Source organism: Bombina bombina, chromosome 4 (assembly GCF_027579735.1).
Source record: "Bombina bombina isolate aBomBom1 chromosome 4, aBomBom1.pri, whole genome shotgun sequence".
NCBI classification, from domain to species: Eukaryota; Metazoa; Chordata; class Amphibia; order Anura; family Bombinatoridae; genus Bombina; species Bombina bombina.
The window spans coordinates 672,666,828-672,691,657 of record NC_069502.1 but is presented as its reverse complement, the minus strand read 5'-3'; the positions used below and the strand labels follow the sequence as shown (position 1 = coordinate 672,691,657).

The following is a 24,830-nucleotide window of genomic DNA, read 5'->3' as shown; positions in this document are numbered from 1 at the left end:
GTTGCTATTTCTTCTGCTCGTAGAGCTTCAGAGCTTTCAGCTTATCTTATCTTCCATTCTGATAAGGTGGTTTTACGTACCAAACCTGGTTTCCTTCCTAAGGTTGTTTCTAATAAGAATATTAATCAGGAAATTGTTGTCCCTTCATTATGTCCTAACCCTTCTTCTAAGAAGGAGCGTTTGTTGCATAACTTGGATGTGGTTGCAGGCAACTAAGGATTTCTGTCAATCATCTTCATTATTCATTGTCTTTTCTGGAAAGCGTAGGGGTCAGAAAGCTACGGCTACCTCTTTTTCTTTTTGGTTGAAGAGTATCATCCGCCTGGCGTATGAGACTGCTGGACAGCAGCCTCCTGAAAGAATTACGGCTCATTCTACTAGGGCTGTTGCTTCCTCATGGGCATTTAAAAATTATGCTTCTGTTGAACAGATTTGCAAGGCTGCAACTTGGTCGTCTCTTCACACTTTTTCCAAATTTTATAAATTTTATACTTTTGCTTGTTCTGAGGCTGGTTTTGGGAGAAAGGTTCTTCAAGCAGTGGTGCCTTCCATTTAGGTGTAAAACAAAAACAAAAACAGAGGCGCCACATGTGTGGATCAATATAACCAGAAATCCAGTAGAGGAGTAGAATAAGGGTACTCACAAACGGGGCGGCACTCTCTTGTGCCAGTAGGGGCGGGCTGGTTTTCAACAGCAAACCAGCTGGCTGTGTGTCTCCCAGATGGATAGAGAATGCTTGTCTCCTGGATGTCAAACACCGGCCCAAAACTGCAGTGGAAGGAGGAGGAAGAGCTACAGTGCCCTTAGGTTACTGCTATGAGGATAGTAACACCAACACCAGACTTATGTAAAAGTATAAAATCAGTATTTTATTATACACAATAAAAATACCAAATGGTATAACAAATTACAGCTGGGTGATGACAACCTATCTCCCCATAGACCATACAATATAGCGACGCGTTTCTCGGGGAACACCCCGTTTCCTCAGGCCAAATGGGAAAGCTCAGGCACCACGTCAAGGTCCTTTCCATTGCCTGATGGTGTGGCTGTGTTAGGGACTCAGGCAATGGAAAGGACCTTGACGTGGTGCCTGAGCTTTCCCATTTGGCCAGATGCGGTAACTAACCTTTCCAGTTGTGATTTTATCTTAGCTGTGAGCTAGCTGGTGAGTGCTGGGTGTTTCTATGTGTTGTATTACTTTTTGTTTGTAATCCCCCTTGTTTCTTGCACCCATTCCGGACTGGGGTTAACTGCCTGTGGCTCTGGTGACATCACAGCTTTTTTGGAGTGCTATTTAGCACCCAGGGCTGGATGTTGCTGAGTCACAGGATGTGTACCTGGTCCGGTCTTGGAGTGCAGTTCCCTTCCATGTTTTGTATTTTCTCTGGGTGATTACATCCACCTGTGCACCCCTTCTTTGTTCTCAGTCTGTTTGGCTTTGTGAGCTTGCATGATGGTGTGGCTGTGTTAGGGACTCAGGCAATGAAAAGGACCTTGACGTGGTGCCTGAGCTTTCCCATTTGGCCAGATGCGGTAACTAACCTTTCCAGTTGTGATTTTATCTTAGCTGTGAGCTAGCTGGTGAGTGCTGGGTGTTTCTATGTGTTGTATTACTTTTTGTTTGTAATCCCCCTTGTTTCTTGCACCCATTCCGGACTGGGGTTAACTGCCTGTGGCTCTGGTGACATCACAGCTTTTTTGGAGCGCTATTTAGCACCCAGGGCTGGATGTTGCTGAGTCACAGGATGTGTACCTGGTCCGGTCTTGGAGTGCAGTTCCCTTCCATGTTTTGTATTTTCTCTGGGTGATTACATCCACCTGTGCACCCCTTCTTTGTTCTCAGTCTGTTTGGCTTTGTGAGCTTGCATGATGGTGTGGCTGTGTTAGGGACTCAGGCAATGGAAAGGACCTTGACGTGGTGCCTGAGCTTTCCCATTTGGCCAGATGTGGTAACTAACCTTTCCAGTTGTGATTTTATCTTAGCTGTGAGCTAGCTGGTGAGTGCTGGGCGTTTCTATGTGTTTTATATATATATATATATACACATACATAGTATATATATATATATATATATATATATATATAACAATTATACTCAACATTCTCAATATCTATGAAAAGTTGGACTTTCGTCCTTTAAAAAGGGCTCATCTGCAGCCATTAGTGCAGATAGAAACATCAATTTTGACGACATATAAGAGCCATAGGCCCAGCAAGTCTGCTCGATATTACCTAACAGTATAAACTTATCTAGTGTGTAGGATAGCCTTATGCTTGTCCCAGGCATTCTTAAAGTCCCCCACAGTGTTTGTCATTACCACCTCTTGTGGAAGATTACTCAATGAATCAAATCACCCTTTCTGTAAAGAAGTGCTTCCACAAATTACTCCTGAATATACTACCCATCAGCTTGAGGTCATTTTTAGACCGCTGCTTCATAACTTCTGTTTCCGCACAGAAAGTATAAAGTTCTAATCGGCCCCATGGTCTCAAGATGAGGCCTAACTAATAATCTGTAAAGTGGCATAACCTTACTATTTCTGCTGCAAATACCTCTACCAATACAACCAAGCATTCTGCTAGCCTTACTCGCTGCATTACTACATTGTTTACTAAATTATAAATAATCTAAAATAATGGATTCCCAAGTCCCGTTCATTTGTAACAGTCAGTAAAAGTGTCAGAATTAACGTTTGGAATTTTCTTTCTTAAATGCATAATTTTGCACTTTGTAGTGATAAACTTTAGATCCCAGTCACATGTTCAATCCTAAAGATAGATTATGATGAACCCCATAGTTTTCTATGGATACTAACATGCTCTAAAAATAGATTATGAATTTTTTAAACAGCTGGGTTGCTACAACAAAACATGTAATAAATAAAGACACAACACAGTTTAGTAACAAAATGCATTTACTCTGCAATAACATATCCAAAAGCATAAACAAAATCCAGTGAAAAAAGTTCTAGTCACTAAAATGTAAGATTTATATCTCATAAATAGAACTTTGGCATTCAAAATTCTAGCTGTAAGTCCTATATTACAAAAAAATAATACCACCTTTGAAAAGTTACAGGCATAAGTTAGCAGCCAGCCAGCGGCTTACCTCTAATTATGTAACAACTGCATATTTACATGAGGTATTGCAAAGGGTTTGAAAAAAAAAAGGACCCCATAACAAACAGCATGTATTCTCTCACATACACTTTTTTTTCTCTCCAAACCTCAAAGCTCAGCATTAAAACAAAGTATAAACACACAACGTTTTTTTCTTACAGTTATGTAAATGTGGGTAAAATATAAATAAATAGACTCATTATAACACACAATACACGCTATCTACACACTTAAATACATTTGTACATTACCATTTGTACTGTCTACCAAAATTTCTTTAAAAAATAAAATAAAAACATAACACTCTGGGGTGGAAACATTGTCATTAAATAAAATAACTGAGCAGGCAAACCATTTACTTCATTCTTATAAACTGGGGAAAAGGCACCAAGGGAAATATGAATTAATATTGCTAATGATTAAGGGTTGATGTATACAGTTAACTCAAAACTTACTTTAGATGAAAAATAAAATTGATGATGGAAATTTCAGCAAAATATGAAATATCTGTAAAGAAACAAATATGCCGGATATCTGATTGTAGAACATTGTTGGAAATGAGAGGAAGCTAAAATATCTATTAATCCAAACAGTGGGAAAAAAAAGGGCAGGCATGAGAAAATATGTAATGTCATCAATAATGAACTAAAGGCTAATATTTCTTCCTGTTTATCAGCCACATATACAGGTATTAACCTCTAGTCTGCCAGAGATATCTAAACTTGCAGCCTTCCTTGGCAGCCAAGAGTTTAAAGCCTTTTATCAAAGGAAATAAATAATGCAGCATCACAAAATCATGAGTCATGAAGAGACATATATATATATATATATATATATATATATATATATATAGCCTGAAAATGCAAGCTGTTCCTGCAATATTGCAGGCAGTACCAACAATAATAGTCCTTTCTAATTTTGGATTGTCTTTGCAAGCTATAAAAAAAAATATTAATACTAAGTGTTTGAATTGTGTTCTTTTAACTAAACAATGTACAATATACTAGTATTACTTTTTATGATAAAATATTTACTACTCATTTAACATTGAGCCAGTAGCGACTTCATAAAAAGTATTAATGCAGTTGTTCGTTGTGTAAACCATATTACATCAGGGCAGCTTTTGGGATGCGGTTTCATTTTACCCCCCAAATATTTGCCATTTACAAGATTTTAATTTTCATATATCTGCCTTTGTCCGTTTTGCACTATAGGTACCACAGAGATGGAATAAACCACTCTGAAGTCATTTTAAAGTTGTAACAAACAACCGATGCCCAAGAAAGGTTTCTTTACAAGTGAAAACTGGTTCTGTCATGAAAACAAATGTACAACTATACTCAGATTGTCTAAACATTTATCTTGACAAAGCTCACACTAATCATGCATTAAAGGGATACTAAACACTTTTTTTCCTCTAATGATTCAGATAGAGCATGTAATTTTAAGCAACTTTCTAATTTACTATTATCATTTTTTCTACGTTCTCTTGCTATCTTTATTTAGAAAGCAGGAATGTAAAGCTTAGGAGTAGGTCCATTTTAGGTTCAGCACCATGGATAGTGCTTGCTTATTGGTGGCTACATTTAGCAAACCAATAAGCAAGTGTAACCCAGGTTCTGAATAAAAAATGGTCCGGCTCCTAATATTTACATTCCTGTTTTTTAAATAAAGATAGCAAGAAAATGAAAAAAAATTGATTATAGAAGTAAATTATAAAGTTGCTTAAAATGTCATGCTCTATCTGAATCATTATAGAACAATTTTGGGTTTAGCGTCCCTTTAAGTATATTACTTTCAATATTACAGCCATTTCCATTTTTTTTTCAGTTCAGCAGGAAACGCTAAAATGTGCGATACATTTTGAAGAGAGCTACAATTAACATGTATTAGAAACATTCTAGAAAGGGCAGGTGAATATTCTATTACTCTATTATGTATCTGCAAAAGAACAGCTTTTTTTGGATTAATTTAAAACAAAACAAAAAATGTCACATACTTTGCAGCACTTATTTATGGGAGAACACATCATCATCTAAATGTGTGTGTGTGTGTGTGTGGGGGGGGGGGTTAAAAAAATATTTCGGTAAAGTGCCAAGTGAACCTATTATCCCAAACATTACAAATGATTAAATATTTTTTCAATCCAGTTTAAACTGAACCACTTTCTGTTGAAGAAGTGATGCTTTTGAAAGAGTTGCTGAGAAAATGTATAATAATAAATATATATAACTGGCATTGCACATTATAATTGTACGTTTTTTCGCGGCAACGCATCCATTTAAGCCAGTATCAAAGATACTATAACCTCATTCTACTTACTAATCCTTAATGTTGCACAAGTACAGTTGTCTACACTAAAAAACAAATACTTTCTGATACTGGAACATTATGAAACACTCGGCTTAATTCCTTTTTGGAGCTTTAGGATATTTTGCACATAAGAAAAAAAAAACCAAGGCAACTGGTTGTGAACATTACAATATGCTGGAGTCCCCAAATGTTTTACAAATAAAATGGTTGTGGGAACAAATCCACAGTTACATTTGATGCCTGAGCAAACATTCAGTAGTTTCCTCTTTTTTTTATTTTTTATCTTAATTTAAAAAATAAAAGAACATTCAAGAAAATGTCTTCGTTTTCCATGATGGTGAAGTCTCCATATAAAGGAAGGTGTCTTCATTTACTTCTCAATCTGTGCATAGTTAATTTGCTCTTTCTGTTATGGCTCACAAAGATCTTTAACAAAGCAGATCTTAAAATGAAGGGTTTCCAGTCCATCACTGGGTGATGCAATTGTCCCCCATGTCCTGGGCATAGCAGTCTGATAATGTAGTCCTCAGATCATCAATGTCCTTCCTTAACTGATGCACTTCTGATAAACTCTTGGTAAGGTTTTCTGCGTTTTGGCAGACCTCCTCTTCCTCAGTGGAGCTGTTAAGGGCTGTGGTAAGAAAATACACAATGTTAAAATGAGGCTGACAATAAAACAACCAATATGAAAAGATTCTTTTAAAGTTGAAGCAACACTTAGTGCAGGTTACACGTTTGCCTAAATTTCAAACTATTTTTTCTTATCATTAGGGACCCATATATAGTAGAGAATATTCTTTATAGATACTTGGTATCTTGTTCTGTTTTTATATAACCAGCATGAAACAAAAGAATGCTTTATGTATATGATAGAAATCTGTCAGTCAATTCATGTGTTAATAGCTGGGGTTGGAAAATGTTTTAGAGGAGATTAAAGAGACACTAAATCCAAACTTTTTCTTTAATGATTCAGACAGAGCAGGCAATTTTAAGCAACTTTCGAATTTACTCCTATTATCAATTTTTCTTTGTTCTCTTGCTATCTTTATTTAAAAAGCGGGAATGTAAAGTTTAGGAGCTGGCCCATTTTAGGTTCAGCACCCTGGATAGCGCTTGCTTATTAGTGACTACATTCAGCCAACCAATAAGCAAGCATAACCCAGGTTCTGAACCAAAAATGGTCCTCTCCTAAGCTTTACATTCCCGCTTGACATTCCCACTTGACATGGGGGTTTCTCTGATTCTGTAATAAAAACCTTTATTCAGGCTTGTATTCAAGTACAGCATGTGATATTACATAACTTCTCCAATGTACTTCTATTATCTAATTTGTTTTGCTCTCTTGGTATCCTTTGTTGAAAATAATATCTAGGTAGGTTCCGGAGCTGCTGATTGGTTGCTGCACATATATGCCTCATGTTATTGGCTCACCCAATGCATTTAGCTAGTTTTCAGTAGTGCTTTGCTTCTACAACAAAGAATACCAGGAAAATGAAACAAAATAGATAACAGAAGTGCTTGGAAACTTGTTTAAAACTGTATTCTCTATCTAAATCATGAAAGTTTAATTTTGACTTGAGTGTCCCTTTAAGATTTCCCTAGGCTTATCTTGGAAATCCCTCTGGGTAGAAGTACCAGAGGAGGAAACAGATAAGCAAGCTGTGTAACTTACATCCAATGCCCAGGAGCAGGGAAAGGTTTGGTTCTTTGCCTTGAACTCTTTGAGTCAGTATACTGCAGAGTGCTTTCAAGTCAAATAGGCAGTGGGACATTTCCCTAAATAGCTGATCAGCTACTGGCATCTTCTCACAGACAGGTAGCTGGAAGTGCTGGATCTCGTCAACCTGCCTTCTCATATGTGCATTCTCTTCCTTTAATTTTTGGTTCTGTATGGGAGAAAGGAAAACTTGTTTAATAACATTATATTAACATATCCATTCAGGTCATGGAAACTGCCATATAAACAATAAGCCTGCTATTTTCCACCTTAAATATATGAGAAAACGACTTTGGGATTCCACAGCCTCTCTCTTGAATATATATAATATATAAAGTAAAATCCAAAGAGAGCACTTGCCGTGAAAACAAAAGTGTTTAATAACTCTCATATTGAACACTTTTGTTTTCACGGCGAGTGCTCCCTTTGGATTTTCCTTTCTACATACTTCAGGGCAGCACCCCGACTACATAGATTGTAGCAGTGAGTGCTGGTATTTACCATTGTATGTATATATATATCTATTTCACATTTATTTAATGACAGAGGGCAATGTCATTTTGGAGCTCTGGCTTCCATCTTTTAGAGATGTACACATAAAATCAGTTAGTATTTTTTAATGGCATTTAAAGAGACAGTAAACACTTTGTATCACAATGTTAGTATAGAATGCATTGTTTTACAGTGTTTATCAGCTAAAGCCAATTATATATAGCAGGGTGAACCTTGAGAAGTCAACAGGCTGCATTTCAATCTCTGAGAATTGGAAAACCGACAAAAGGGAGGAACATACATAAAACTATATTTCATTAAGAACAACTAAACATTTTATATTGCTTATTGTAAAAGTATTCACTATCCCTTTAAATAAATAGTCCATAATAAATTGGTTTTATCTGTGATATATTGCATGATGATGGTACAATTAAATATTACAACATTATTCTAACCAATCTGTCTATGTCCCTTTAACTTTCATTACACCAAAGAACTGTCAAATCAATTTGTTCCATGTTTGGCATATAAAGAAAACTCCAGTCTTCACTTTATAGTATAACATTATTTTATAGCTTCAAATGTGTTAAAAATAATCAAACAGCTGTGCTACCCTACAGTCCAAACATCTCAGACTAATGACAAAAAAAATAAAAAAAATGACTGCTTCCTCTTTGTACAATGTTTTGTATTGTAATCATTGTTGACAAAAAAGTCTCCTCAGAACAGGCATTTAAAAGTGGTCCTCTTGGTGCAATAATCTTTAGCTCAGAAGACAATAGGATCTGTAGAGAGTAATTTGGATACTGTGGTAGATCATACCAGAAGTCAAAGAAATGAGCCCTGTGCGTTCCTGTTACAGAATCTTGCCATGTTTGCACATTGACTCTAAATATCATTCTACTCTATGAAAATGTCACGTTTAAAGGGACATGAAACCAAAAGTTTTCTTTCATGATTCAGATACAGAATACAATTTTAAACAACTTTCCAATTTACTTCTATTATCTAATTTTCTTTATTCTCTTGGTATCCTTTGTTGGAGAAACAGCAATGCACATGGGCGAGCCAATAACATGAAGTATATATGTGTAGGCACCAATCAGCAGCTCCTAAGCCTACCTAGGTATGCATTTAAACAAAGGAAACACAGAGAATGAAACAAATTAGATAATAGAAGTAAAATGGAAAGTTGCTTAACATTGCATGCTCTATCTGAATCACGAAAAAAAAAAAATGGGTTTCATATCATTTTTATAAAAAAAACAAATAAAAAAACTTTATTAAACACATGAAAATCAACATATTTTTTTAAAAAGTTGTCCTCATTGCAAAGCGTTCCAAGTGACACTGTGTTTCTTAAAAGCAATTTGTCAGTACAAGTAAAGTAATTAAGTGCATGACATGCTGGGTTCTATAGCCCGGGAATAGCTTGCTAAGCAACCTTTTTGTAGACAGTTCCCACTCCCATGGTACTGATCTTGGGAGGACATTTGGGCCTTATAAGCATGTACTGTCTAGGCATACACTTGACAGACAAGGTGTTACACTGTGACTACACAATATTCAGAGACTGAGGAGCAGTTATTCCAACATATTGTATATTACAGGGACACATCATACAAAAAAGCAGCAATTAAACATGTTAAGGGGTCATTAAACTGATAAATAAATCCCCTAGAACGTGTTTAATGAAGGAAAAAGTATTGAAGTGTCCATCTGTTATGTATTTTGTATTCAGAAAAAATATATATTTTAGTGTTTCTTTAAAAGTAAAGGGACAAGGGCCCTTCACCAAAAGGTATGCTTTTCAGTAAAATTACATTTATTAATTAAATCAAGTGTTAATTTTTATTAAAAATACCAAATACTCTTTTTTTTTTCTCTTTTCTCTATAGAGGTCTGTGCTTGACCTTAACCAAGTGATTAATAAGCACATGGTTCATACTAGGCATGTACATTCTTCTGTTTTGTTAGCTCCCAAATGCGGTCCTGGCGGCATTTGGCTCTTTTAGGAACAGGATTTCTTTTTGTGAAAGTTCAACACACTAAGATCTGAATTTGCAAAGATCTAAGTGTCTAGCACTTTCACAAGAAGAAATATGGCTCCGAAAAGAGCTGAATTTACACTTTTGGATACGAAGGAAAATGAAAAGTTGTAAATAGATTTGCCCCACAAAACTTATTTTAATATAGTTTAGGAAGAATGTAATACAAGGGAATCTTGTAAAGATCAATAGTAAAAAACAAAAAAACAGAATTTATGCTTACCTGATAAATTACTTTCTCCAACGGTGTGTCCGGTCCACGGCGTCATCCATTACTTGTGGGATATTCTCCTCCCCCACAGGGAAAGGCAAGGAGAGCACACAGCAAGAGCTGTCCATATAGTCCCTCCCAGGCTCCGCCCCCCCAGTCATTCGACCGACGGTTAGGAGAAAAAAAGGAGAAACTATAGGGTGCCGTGGTGACTGTAGTGTATAGAGAGAGAAATTTTTCAAACCTGATTAAAAAACCAGGGCGGGCCGTGGGCCGGACACACCCGTGGAGAAAGTAATTTATCAGGTAAGCATAAATTCTGTTTTCTCCAACATTGGTGTGTCCGGTCCACGGCGTCATCCATTACTTGTGGGAACCAATACCAAAGCTTTAGGACACGGATGAAGGGAGGGAGCAAATCAGGTTACCTAAACAGAAGGCACCACGGCTTGCAAAACCTTTCTCCCAAAAATAGCCTCCGAAGAAGCAAAAAGTATCAAATTTGTAGAATTTGGCAAAAGTGTGCAGAGAAGACCAAGTTGCTGCCTCACATATCTGATCAACAGAAGCCTCGTTCTTGAAGGCCCATGTGGAAGCCACAGCCCTAGTAGAGTGAGCTGTGATTCGTTCAGGAGGCTGCCGTCCGGCAGTCTCATAAGCCAATCGGATAATGCTTTTCAGCCAGAAAGAAAGAGAGGTAGCAGTAGCTTTTTGTCCTCTCCTCTTACCAGAATAAACGACAAACAAAAAAGAAGTTTTATCTGAAATCCTTTGTTGCTTCTAAATAGAACTTTAAAGCACGGACTACATCTAAACGGTGTAACAAATGTTCCTTCTTTGAAACTGGATTCGGACACAAAGAAGGGACAACTATTTCCTGGTTAATATTCTTGTTGGAAACAACTTTTGGAAGAAAACCAGGCTTGGTACGCAAAACAACCTTATCTGAATGGAACACCAGATAGGGTGGATCACACTGCAAAGCAGATAGTTCAGAAACTCTTCTAGCAGAAGAAATAGCAACCAAAAACAGAACTTTCCAAGATAGTAACTTGATATCTATGGAATGTAAGGGTTCAAATGGAACCCCTTGAAGAACTGAAAAAACTAAATTTAGACTCCATGGAGGAGTCAAAGGTCTGTAAACAGATTTGATTCTGACCAAAGCCTGTACAAAAGCTTGTACATCTGGCACAGCTGCCAGTCGTCTGTGTAACAAGACAGATAAAGCAGATCTCTGTCCTTTTAGAGAACTCGCTGAAAATCCCTTATCCAAACCTTCTTGTTAGAAAGGAGAGGATCCTGGGAATATTAATCCATGAGAATCCCTTGGATTCACACCAACAGATAAATCCTTTCCATATTTTATGGTAAATCCTTCTAGTCACAGGTTTTCAGGCTTGGACCAGAGTATCTATCACTGAATCTGAAAACCCGCGCTTGGATAAAATCAAGCGTTCAATTTCCAAGCAGTCGGCTGGAGAGAAACTAGATTTGGATGTTCGAATGGACCTTGCACTAGAAGATCCTGTCTCAAAAGGTAGCTTCCATGGTGGAGCCGATGACATATTCACCAGGTCTACATACCAAGTCCTGCGTGGCCACGCAGGAGCTATCAGAATCACTGAGGCGTTCTCCTGTTTGATCCTGGCTACAAGCCTGGGAAGGAGAGGGAACGGTGGAAATGCATAAGCTAGGTTGAACGACCAAGGCGTCACTAATGCATCCACTAGAGTCGCCTTGGGATCCCTGGATCTGGACCCGTAGCAAGGAACCTTGAAGTTCTGACGAGACGCCATCAGATCCATGTCTGGAAAGTCCCATAATTGAGTCAACTGGGCAAAAACCTCCGGGTGGAGTTCCCACTCCCCCGGATGGAAAGTCTGACGACTCAGATAATCCGCCTCCCAGTTGTCTACTCCTGGGATGTGAATTGCAGATAGATGGCAGGAGTGATCCTTCGCCCATTTGATGATCTTGGATACCTCTCTCATCGCCAAGGAACTCTTTGTTCCTCCCTGATGGTTGATGTAAGCTACAGTCATCATGTTGTCTGACTGGAATCTTATGAATCCGGCCTTCGCTAGTTGAGGCCAAGCCCGGAGAGCATTGAATATCGCTCTCAGTTCCAGGATGTTTATCGGGAGAAGAGACTCTTCCCGAGACCATAGACCCTGAGCTTTCAGGGAATCCCAGACCGCGCCCCAGCCTAATAGACTGGCGTCGGTCGTGACAATGACCCACTCTGGTCTGCGGAAACTCATTCCCTGAGACAGGTGATCCTGTGACAACCACCAACGGAGTGAGTCTCTGGTCATCTGGTCTACTTGAATCTTTGGAGACAAGTCTGTATAGTCCCCATTCCACTGCTTGAGCATGCACAGTTGTAATGGTCTTAGATGAATTTGAGCAAAAGGAACTATGTCCATTGCTGCAACCATCAACCCTACTACTACCATGCACTGAGCTATGGAAGGCTGCAGAATAGAGTGAAGAACTTGACAAGCTTTAGAAGCTTTGACTTTCTGACTTTTGTCAGGAAGATCTTCATTTTTAAAGAATCTATTATCGTTCCCAAGAAGGGAACTCTTGTCGACGGAGACAGGGAACTCTTTTCTACGTTCACCTTCCACCCGTGAGATATGAGAAAGGCTAGAACAATGTCTGTATGAGCCTTTGCTTTGGAAAGAGACGACGTTTGGATTAGAATATCGTCCAGATAAGGTGCCACTGCAATACCCCTTGGTCTTAGAACCTCTAGAAGGGACCCTAGCACCTTTGTGAAAATCCTTGGATGATCTTTGTGGATAGGAATATGTAGATACGCATCCTTTAAATCCACGGTAGTCATAAATTGACCCTCCTGGATTGTAGATAAAATTGTTCGAATGGTTTCCATTTGAACGATGGAACTCTGAAAAATTTGTTTAGAATTTTTAAATCCAGAATTGGTCTGAAAATTCCCTCTTTTTTGGGAACTACAAACAGATTTGAGTAAAACCCCCGACCTTGTTCCACAGTTGGAACTGGGTGTATCACTCCCATCTTTAACAGGTCTTCTACACAATGTAAGAATGCCTGTCTCTTTATTTGGTTTGAAGATAAGTTAGACATGTGGAACCTTCCCCTTGAGGGTAGTTCCTTGAACTCCAGAAGAAAACCCTGAGAGACTATTTCTAGTGTCCAGGGATCCTGAACATCTCTTGCCTAAGCCTGAGCAAAGAGAGAGCGTCTGCCCCCTACTAGATCAGGTCCCGGATCGGGGGCTACCCCTTCATGCTGTTTTGGTAGCAGCAGCAGGCTTCTTGGCCTGTTTACCCTTGTTCCAGCCTTGCATTGATTTCCAAGCTGGTTTAGTCTGGGAAGCGTTACCCTCTTGTCTAGAGGCTGCCGAGTTGGAAGCCGGTCCCTTCCTGAAATTGCGAATGGAACGAAAATTGGACTTATTCTTAGCCTTGAAAGGTTTATCTTGTGGGAGGGCATGGCCCTTTCCCTCAGTGATGTCTGAAATAATCTCTTTCAATTCTGGCCCAAAAAGGGTCTTACCTTTGAAAGGGGTATTAAGCAATTTTGTCTTGGAAGATACATCCCCGACCAAGACTTTAGCCAGAGCGCTCTACGCGCCCCAATTGTAAACCCTGAATTTTTCGCCGCTAACCTCGCTAACTGCAAAGCGGTGTCTAAAATAAAGGAATTAGCTAACTTAAGTGCGTGAATTCTGTCCATGACTTCCTCATACGGAGTCTCCCTACTGAGCGACTTTTCCAGTTCCTCGAACCAGAACCACGCCGCTGTAGTGACAGGAATAATGCACGAAATAGGTTAAAGGAGGTAACCTTGCTGTACAAAAATCTTTTTAAGCAAACCCTCCAATTTTTTATCCATAGGATCTTTGAAAGCACAATTGTCCTCAATAGGAATGGTCGTGCGCTTGGCTAGAGTAGAAACCGCCCCCTCGACCTTAGGGACTGTTTGCCATGTGTCCTTCCTGGGGTCGACCATGGGGAACAATTTCTTAAATATAGGAGGAGGGACAAAAGGTATGCCTGGCTTCTCCCACTCCTTATTCACTATGTCCGCCACCCGTTTAGGTATCGGAAAAGCATCAGGGCGCACCGGGACCTCAAGGAACTTGTCCATCTTGCACAATTTTTCTGGGTTGACCAGATTGTCACAATCATCCAGAGTAGATAGCACCTCCTTAAGTAATGCGCGGAGATGCTCTAATTTTGATTTAAATGTCACAACATCAGGTTCTGCCTGCTGAGAAATTCTTCCTGTATCAGAAATTTCCCCATCTGACAAACCCTCCCTCACTGCCACTTCAGATTGGTGTGAGGGTATGACAGAAAAATTATCATCAGCGCCCTCCTGCTCTACAGTGTTTAAAACAGAGCAATCGCGCTTTCTCTGAAATGCTGGCATTTTGGATAAAATATTAGCTATGGAGTTATCCATTACTGCCGTCAATTGCTGCATAGTAACAAGCATTGACGCGCTAGAAGTACTAGGGGTCGCCTGCGCGGGCATAACTGGTATAGACACAGAAGGAGATGATGTAGAACTATGTCTACTTCCTTCATCTGAGGAATCATCCTGGGCAACTTTACAATTTGTGACAGTACTGTCCTTACTTTGTTTGGACGCTATGGCACAATTATCACACATATTTGAAGGGGGAACCACATTGGCTACCATACATACAGAACATGATCTATCTGAAGGTACAGACATGTTAAACAGGCTTAAACTGGTTAATAAAGTACAAAAACCGTTTTAAAACAAAACTGTTACTGTCTCTTTAAATGTTAAACAGGGCACACTTTATTACTGAATATGTGAAAAACTATGAAGGAATTATCCAATCCTTCATAGTGTCTTAATGCAAATTATCCAATCCTTCACAGTGTCTTAATGCAAAGTATTGCACCCCAATTTTCAAGCTGTTAACCCTTAAAATGTGGAAACCGGAGCCGTTTTTAATTTTAACCCCCTTACAGTCCCAGCTACAGCCTTTGCTGCGACTTCACCAATCCCAGGGGGGTATATGATATCAAATGAAGCCTTCTAGGAACGTTTTTAGTGGATTCCAGACCCACACACATGCAGCTGCATGTACTGTACTCAAAAGTAACTGCACAGTAATGGCGTGAAAATGAGGCTCTGCCTACTACAGAGAAAGGCCCTTCCTGACTGGGAAGGTGTCTTAACAAGTGCCTGGTGCTAAAAAACGTTCCCCAATGTTATAAAAGTGTGAAATTCAACTTCAAACTGCATATAATACTTAAATAAAGCAATCGATTTAGCCCTTAAGAGTGTCTACCAGTGTATAGCCCATAATAAGCCCTTTATTCTGTTTGAGACTAAGAAAATGGCTTACCGATCCCCATGAGGGGAAAATGACAGCCTTCCAGCATTACACAGTCTTGTTAGAAAAATGGCTAGTCATACCTTGAGCAGAAAAGTCTGCAAACTGTTCCCCCCAACTGAAGTTCTCTCATCTCAACAGTCCTGTGTGGGAACAGCAACTGATTTTAGTTACTGTCTGCTAAAATCATAATCCTCTTTTAAACAGAACTCTTCATCTCTTTCTGTTTCAGAGTAAATAGTACATACCAGCACTATTTTAAAATAACAAACTCTTGATAGAAGAATAAAAAACTACAACTAAACACCACAAACTCCTCACCATCCCCGAGGAGATGCTACTTGTTCAGAGCGGCAAGGAGAATGACTGGGGGGGCGGAGCCTGGGAGGGACTATATGGACAGCTCTTGCTGTGTGCTCTCCTTGCCTTTCCCTGTGGGGGAGGAGAATATCCCACAAGTAATGGATGACGCCGTGGACCGAACACACCAATGTTGGAGAAAACTAGATCACTGCTCTGAGAAAACACCAGTACTGGGCAGATTCGCGGCCAATTGGCCGCCAGCAGGGGGTGTCAATCAACCCGATCTAGTTGATTTCACGCGAGTTCTGTCCGCCTCCTCAGAGCAGGGGGACAGGTTATGGAGCAGCTGTCTTTAGACCGCTGCTTCATAACTGGCGTTTCTGGCGAGTCTGAAGGCTCCATATGGAGCTTGATAAATGGGCCCCTTTATCTCATCTAGCAGGAAAATAAATTGTCTTTATTAAAATTTGTAACATTCTGTGTGTGTAGCTACAATGACTTACCTCACGGAAAACCTCCTCCCACTGGGTAAACTCTCCTCTTGTACTTAACTTCTTTTCAAGTTGTGTAGATGAATGTTCCTGAAACAGCTGTTCTTTTAAAGCCTAGGAAAGGAAAATAAAGAATTGGTGAAACAAAAAAAAAACTACAAGGACACTCAATTCAGATTTTAATAACACTTAAAAGACCACTCAGTGCAATAGCATTGCATAATTAACAAGTGCGTAGTAAAAATACAAGGCAATAACACCTACTCTGAATTTTAAATAAGCAGTAGATTATTTTTTTTCTGACAAATTTATTTTATCCCATTTTCAGGCCCCCTATATCATGTGACAGACATCAGCAAATCACACACTAGTATACGTATACCCTGTGAGCTTGTGCACATGCTCAGTAGAATCTTGTTACCCACAAAGTCTGAATATAAAAAGACTGTGCACAATTTGATAATGGAAGTAAATTGGAAAGTGTCTTAAAATTGTATGCTCTTTCTAAATCATAGAAGTTTATTTTGACTTGACCATACAGAGCTTGATAAATCGGCCCCTAAATGTGAATTTATTGGATTATGCGTGTCATAGAACAGCACACGCATACAGGCTGGTAACATCCCAAAGCTAAGTTATTTTGTAACTATCTCTCATATCTTGCAGTTCATTATGTATCCTGCCTCCTATGAATGGCAGCGCAGATTATTGTTAATTTGCCTATACCTTTATCTACAGAGAAAACTCCTGAATCAAATTAAGAAAAGTTCTGAATACAATTGAAAATGTATTATTTCTTTTGAAGACCATTAAAAGGACATTTTTATTTTTTTGATTCAGATAGATTGTGCAATTTTCAACAACTTTCCAATTTACGTCTGTTATCTAATTTGCTTCATTCTCTTGCTTAGGAGCAGCATAGCACTAGGAACTATCTGCTGATTGGTGGCTGCACATATATGCCTCCTGTAATTTGCTTGTCTGATGTGCTCAGCTAGCTTCCAACAAAGGATACCAAGAGAATTAAGTTAATTTGGTAACAGAAGTAATTTGGAATGTTGTATTATCTATCTTATTCAAGAAAATGTTTGGGATCATGTCCCTTTAAGGATAATGCTAACAATGTATAAAAACAAACTGTGTTCATCATATGTTTATGAGTACTTATGATCTACAGTCACTTATGGCACAGTGATGTGAGCAAACAATCACACACAGTTCCCCCTTGCTTTGTCACAACCTGTGCTTTTCTTCAGCACAATTAAGAAAAAACATGATAAAACTGACAAAGTATATTTTTTTTCTTGGGGCAAAGAGAGGTTTCTAAGGTGTCCATGCTACCTAAGATCTGGTATCTTTTCAGATCCTTTCCAGTCCCAGTGAGAGCAGATGGATTACACAGGTTACAGAGGTATATTTTATCCGTCATTTGGAAACATAAAAGACCAAGAATAAATAAGACCACCATGCCACCACCAGATCTAGTTGCATATTTATACGCAGCTCCGATCGCACTTTGGCTCTGTAACCTATCTTTATGTTGGGGAATGGTGGGAGGAAACTTCAAGACTGCTGAACTCAGAAATCCATTTTATACCAATGGAATTGCAAGAGGACACTCTAAGCTTAAAGCCAAACTATTTGTACTGCAGTGCGTATGTCTGAAATGTGATAAAAAATAAATAGATACTACATATATATTCATATTACTGTTTATGTTGTCAGACTACACCTATTCCATAATTTTATTGCTGCCCTATCAGTTCTCCTGCACAACATTGCCATAGGTGGGAGAATGAAGCAAAGGATTCTGGGTAAATAATGCAAATAAGATTGTTTTTTGTAGCACCAACCCCATAAGGGGATCACTTTGGTTAAACACAGTACTAGAAGCAAAAAGCATGAGATATTGTACATCAAATGTGCATACCTTACCCAGAATCCTCTGGTGCATTGTTAACCATGTATACAGAGTCATTCTGGGGGAAAGCAAGTGGGGATACTTGCCTAGATGTGCTAATTGCCTATGCAATAATTCTATGGCTCTTCTTTTAAGATTAAATCATAGCCTCTACCCTTAAGGTGGGACCTCAAATTTAATTATCTTACTATATAAGGGTTCTTTACACTAAGGCCACTGAATATCTTTATAAGGCAATTTTATCAACTAGTTAGAACAAATGTAATTTGGTTATTGTTCGTGTTTATCTTAAAACCATCAATCCCAATTATTTATGCTGTGCCCCTTTCCTAACTCCCTTCTTGAGAAGTGGTACCTAAAAATATTCTCTATCAGTCTATATCTTGCTTGTCCAACCAAAACCCCATGGACAGCAATGTATTCCCTGGCTGCTATTTATGCTCCCATGTATTATTAAAGAAACACTAAAGTCAAAATGAAACTTTCATGATTCAGATATAGGATGCAATTGTAAATAACTTTCCAATTCACTTTCATTATCAAAATGAGAACAGTCTTTTTATATGCATACTTCCTGAGGCACCAGCTACTGAACATGTGCAAGAATTCACAGCATATACGTATATGCATTTTGCATCACATGATACAGGGGGAAGGACATTTTAACTAACATAAAATTTGTCAGAAAAGACATCACTGGCTCTTGATTATGACTTTTTCTCTTTTTTGGGATTAAACAAAAAAATTTGCAAGGGGCACTCATGCATTATTAGTGCATTTTAAAATGCACTAATAAATAATGGTGGGAATTTCTTTTTAATATACTATCCTTATAACTTTTCTGCTGTATTTGCAGATCAGTATGTGGTAGGAGAAGGTGGTCACTGATTTACATAATAAGGCATTTTATTTTGTGCTAAGGAACCATCAGTTTGACCCCGAAAAAGCTCAACATATAAGCTCTTTAGATCCCAAGCCACTTGTTTGTCTACTTGACTTACTCATGACTTATAAGGAACAGTGCTATAAAGTCAAGATATCTAGACTAGATTGTAAGTTCCCATGGGAATAGGGCCCTCAATTTCCCCTGTATTTTGTCTGTAAAATGTTGTCTTTTATCGTATTGTTTCTCCATTGTACTGTTATCCTTGTACCCATGGGCATGCGCTGCGGAATCTGTTGGCGCTTTATAAATAAAGAATAAGAATAATAATAAAGTCAGAGACTGTAAAAGTAAAATGTTTGATTTCAGGTTATGTACCTGGATTTCTGCAGTCATGTTGTCAATTTGCTTTTGCTGATTGTCAATTACCTACAGGAAACAAAAACAAGCCTTATATCATATTTTGTGATTATTAACTTAAACTACAATATGGACTAAATACAACAAATACAAATACAATCATACAAATAAAAAAATCCTTATATGGAACTTTCCATTCAAGTATAAAAAAGAAACTTCACAAAGAGAAGGATTGTTAATAGTTCTTAAAGGGAAAGCAACGTGAAAAACTCATGATTCAGACATTCCATGCCATTTTAAACAACTTTACAAAGCACTACCGCTGCTGCCGATTAGTGGTTGCACGTATATGCCTTTTTTCAGTGGCTTGCCTGCTGTGTTCAGTTAGTTCCCAGTTGTAAATTGATGCTCTTTCTTTCAACAAACGTATAACAAGATAATGAATCAAATTTAATAATAGAAATAAATTTGTTTGTTTAAAACTTTATACTCTATCAGAATCATGAAATATTTTTCAGGGGTTTCATGTCCCTTTGAGTAATCCACAAAACCATCAACAGTAATTTGTTTGGGTATAACCAGAACTGGAATTTGTTCAATAAGGGCTACTGAAATAGTAGATGGTCTAAAATATACAATTTTCACAAAAAAGCTTTATGATAATTAAATGTATATACATCTTTCATAAAGCTTAAGGGCTAGGCCCGTTTTTTTTGTGTGTATGTTCGCGAAAACTCCGCGAGAGTTAAACTTTTTGCGCTAGTGGGGTTGCGCTCATATTAAAAGTAAAAAATAAATAAATTTGCGCTAGTGCTAAACCAAATCACACTACAAAGTCGAAATTCTAGAATCGCTATCGCGTTTACGCATGTGCTCATAACTTAACACCCCACAATCGTGCAAACACTATCGCATATATTTGCATTCCCCATAGCTGTCAATGGAGAGAAAAAAAAATGTTGTAAAAAAACTCTAACACCTCTATATAGCGCAAACAACATAGCAACATTGCATTCCCCATAGAAGTCAATGCAGAAGAAAAAGTTGGAAAAAAAAACAAACACCTCAATATCAAGAAAACAATATAGCATATTCTCTTTAGCGCTAACCTGACAAATATAGGAATATTCATTTTCCAATGTTCTTTACATAACGGAATGTGTTCTATTTATTCATAATTAAATATTTGTACAGTACATATATCTGATGGTTTATTAATCAAAGATATATTTATATACATGATTATATATAGGTATAGATATATACAGATATATATAGGAATAACAAATTTTAAAATACTTAGAACATATTTCCCTATGTGCAGAACATTGGAATTTTTACAGTAAATATGTAGTTAAAAACTTTATTAAATATGAATATTGCATAAATATATTTTACAAGTGTTCACTAATTAACTGCAAAGGGCTCCAATGCACTTCTATATGTCTATATATGTGTACTTATATATTCATGTGTTTATATGTGTATATATAAGTCTGTTTCAAAAAAGAAAGAGAATAGTACCACACTCCGTAAAAATATATATTTTATTGAAAAATCTTTAAAAATTCAATTATTGAAATATGTGACAGCCTTGCCACTTGGTTGGAGAGAGAGCGCAGCACACGGGCTTACGCGTTTCGGCAGGTTGCCGTAATCATAGCCTATTGTGTGTCTGTGCTCCTTGCCATTAAGAACACTTTAATCTAATCTAATTGGTTAAAACATATGCGCTGTCCCTCCTTCTAATGCTCAGTGAGTGCTAAACACCTGTAGCTAAATATTTAACCCTATCACTCCCCTCTTTTTGTGTATATTAAATTTATTTATAAAGTGTCTTACTTAAAACTTACGTGGTTATGCTAATTTATCTGTGCTTTAATGTAATTAAACAGATTTCACCTTATTAGCACGTTCTGCTTGTTCTCTCAGAAGGTCATTTTCACCTTGGAGTTGCTTTGTATCCAGCATTGGGAGTCGAACACCATCTTCTAAGCATTTCTGGACTTTATGCTGTAAACTGTAAAGAGATTAACATCTTTTATTTTCAGTCTTTATCTGTGGCTTATTCTGCAGTGCTGTACAAGGTGATTAAAGACATTGTGAAAACACCACAAGAAGAGCAAACATACGGACATGGGGGTTGAGGGTCTCTAGTCTCACAAGTGTTACAATCTATATTTACCAAAATAAAATAATGCAACTTTAGATACCATTTTCCATTCATTTTATATGTTCCCTGATTTTCTTTTAATTAAATTTCTTAACAGGATGGTAAAGTCAAAAAAGTTTTATGAACCAAATAAAACATGCAATTCACACAACTGTTTGATTGCAGCACATATATGCTTCTTGTCATAGGCTCCCAGTAGTGTATTGCTAATCCTGAGAATAGAAGAAAAGCTTTAAAAGTTTGCAGATTCTACCCCATACTACACTGTGATTGGTCAGCTGCATGAATACATTTATCACGTGTAATGGTTTACATTAAGGGTTTATTTACATTCATGAAAAGCCCATATTTTGGAATTTGAAAGGCTAAGGTCAAGGCACAAATTATAATTTTAGATAGATTGTGACCGGAATTAATGGAAAGATAGGTTTTCACAAAATTACCTGTTTAAGAATATATATATTTTTAATGTACCACATACAAATTACAAAGTAAAATACAACAGGCTGGTGAACAATCTCCCTAAAATCTTAATAATAATAATGATGTTATTTAGGCAAATATATTCTGCAAGAAACACAGAAGCTAGCACGACCACTGCCAATATTATTTTAAATATCTCTCCTGCATTTTTTCTTTGTACATTTGCATTTAAAGTGAATGCTATAAAAGCAATTAGCTGTGAGGGTGCAGGAAACAGACAATAAAAGAAAATTACAAATACACAAGGCTAATTAGCTGAAGGGATCAGTAAGAGTATATGCGGGGAAATAATAGCACTGTGTGAATAGGATACTCCCATCACAAACAGCCGTATGAAGGTAAGTGCATTTAACAATGTAGCAGAAACCGTTAGTATGGGAATTCGTACATGGCAATATTTTCTAGGTAGCTGTTAAATAAAGCAATTACAGAGGTGTGTGAAACAATAATAAATCAGCAAAATGAACAGTCAACATGTTACACGCTATTGCGGCTAATTTTCTTTCTTTCCTTTTATTTATTTATTTTTTATTATATGGGATTATGTAGTCACCAATTACTAAATATGCTCCATTCACTGAACAGAACATACTTACCAATCAGTGCCTTTGTGTATGCACATAGAGCTGATCATATTTAAAAAAAGGAAGTTCACACCTCAAACAAAGTTATATTTAAAAGGACCATTAAATACAGAACAATACATAATTAGCAAGTGCATAACAAAAACAAAATTTATGCTTACCTGATAAATTCCTTTCTCCTGTAGTGTGGTCAGTCCACGGGTCATCATTACTTCTGGGATATTAACTCCTCCCCAACAGGAAGTGCAAGAGGATTCACCCAGCAGAGCTGCCATATAGCTCCTCCCCTCTACGTCACACCCAGTCATTCGACCGAGAACCAACGAGAAAGGAGAAGCCAAAGGGTGCAGTGGTGACTGGAGTATAATTTAAAAAATTTAGACCTGCCATAAAAAACAGGGCGGGCCGTGGACTGACCACACTACAGGAGAAAGGAATTTATCAGGTAAGCATAAATTTTGTTTTCTCCTGTTAAGTGTGGTCAGTCCACGGGTCATCATTACTTCTGGGATACCAATACCAAGGCTAAAGTACACGGATGACGGGAGGGACAGGCAGGCTCTTTATACGGAAGGAACCACTGCCTGAAGAACCTTTCTCCCAAAAACAGCCTCCGAAGAAGCAAAAGTGTCAAATTTGTAAAATTTGGAAAAAGTATGAAGAGAAGACCAAGTTGCTGCCTTGCAAATCTGTTCAACAGAAGCCTCATTCTTAAAGGCCCAAGTGGAAGCTACAGCTCTAGTAGAATGAGCTGTAATTCTTTCAGGAGGCTGCTGTCCAGCAGTCTCATAGGCTAAACGTATTATGCTACGAAGCCAAAAAGAGAGAGAGGTAGCCGAAGCTTTTTGACCTCTCCTCTGACCAGAATAAACGACAAACAGGGAAAACGTTTGTCAAAAATCCTTAGTTGCCTGTAGATAAAATTTCAGGGCACGGACTACATCTAGATTGTGTAGAAGACGTTCCTTCTTCGAAGAAGGATTAGGACACAAAGATGGAACAACAATCTCTTGATTGATATTCCTGTTAGTGACCACCTTAGGTAAGAACCCAGGTTTAGTACGCAGAACTACCTTGTCTGAATGAAAAATCAGATAAGGAGAATCACAATGTAAGGCAGATAACTCAGAGACTCTTCGAGCCGATATCAATGGAATGAAGGGGTTCAAACGGAACACCCTGTAAAACATTAAGAACTAAGTTCAAACTCCATGGTGGAGCAACAGTTTTAAACACAGGCTTGATCCTAGCTAAAGCCTGACAAAAAGCTTGAACGTCCGGAACCTCTGACAGACGTTTGTGTAAAAGAATAGACAGAGCTGAAATCTGTCCCTTTAAGGAACTAGCGGATAAACCCTTTTCTAAACCTTCTTGTAGAAAAGACAATATCCTAGGAATCCTAACCTTACTCCATGAGTAACTCTTGGATTCGCACCAATATAAGTATTTACGCCATATTTTATGGTAAATCTTTCTGGTAACAGGCTTCCTAGCCTGTATTAAGGTATCAATTACTGACTCAGAAAAACCACGTTTTGCTAAAATCAAGCGTTCAATTTCCAAGCAGTCAGCTTCAGAGAAATTAGATTTTGATGTTTGAAGGGACCCTGGATCAGAAGGTCCTGTCTCAGAGGCAGAGACCAAGGTGGACAGGATGACATGTCCACTAGATCTGCATACCAAGTCCTGCGTGGCCATGCAGGCGCTATTAGAATCACTGATGCTCTCTCCTGTTTGATTCTGGCAATCAATCGAGGAAGAATCGGGAAGGGTGGAAACACATAAGCCATCCCGAAGGTCCAAGGTGCTGTCAAAGCATCTATCAGAACCGCTCCCGGATCCCTGGATCTGGACCCGTAACGAGGAAGCTTGGCGTTCTGTCGAGATGCCATGAGATCTATCTCTGGTTTGCCCCAACGTCGAAGAATTTGGGCAAAAACCTCCGGGTGAAGTTCCCACTCCCCCGGATGAAAAGTCTGACGACTTAGGAAATCCGCCTCCCAGTTCTCCACTCCCGGGATGTGGATTGCTGACAGGTGGCAAGAGTGAGACTCTGCCCAGCGAATTATCTTTGATACTTCCATCATTGCTAGGGAGCTTCTTGTCCCTCCCTGATGGTTGATGTAAGCTACAGTCGTGATGTTGTCCGACTGAAACCTGATGAACCCCTGAGTTGTTAACTGGGGCCAAGCCAGAAGGGCATTGAGAACTGCTCTCAATTCCAGAATGTTTATTGGCAGGAGACTCTCCTCCTGATTCCATTGTCCCTGAGCCTTCAGAGAATTCCAGACAGCGCCCCAACCTAGTAGGCTGGCGTCTGTTGTTACAATTGTCCAGTCTGGCCTGCTGAATGGCA

The 24,830-nt window shown here is 38.3% G+C and overlaps 1 protein-coding gene across 2 annotated transcripts in view; it reads right to left on the bottom strand.

The window, feature by feature from the left end:
* Positions 1 to 2,901: 2,901 nt before the first annotated feature.
* Positions 2,902 to 24,830, bottom strand: part of CEP85L (centrosomal protein 85 like) — a 439,304-nt gene continuing 417,375 nt past the window's right edge. For both annotated transcript variants that reach the window (XM_053710792.1, XM_053710791.1), the window contains exons 9-13: positions 21,137 to 21,254; positions 19,253 to 19,303; positions 16,083 to 16,184; positions 7,110 to 7,323; positions 2,902 to 6,068 (exon numbers count right to left, since the gene is read on the bottom strand). In XM_053710792.1, the coding sequence (XP_053566767.1) occupies positions 5,905 to 6,068; positions 7,110 to 7,323; positions 16,083 to 16,184; positions 19,253 to 19,303; positions 21,137 to 21,254 (649 nt within the window). In that variant the 3' untranslated portion in view covers positions 2,902 to 5,904. The remainder of the gene's footprint in view (positions 6,069 to 7,109; positions 7,324 to 16,082; positions 16,185 to 19,252; positions 19,304 to 21,136; positions 21,255 to 24,830) is intronic.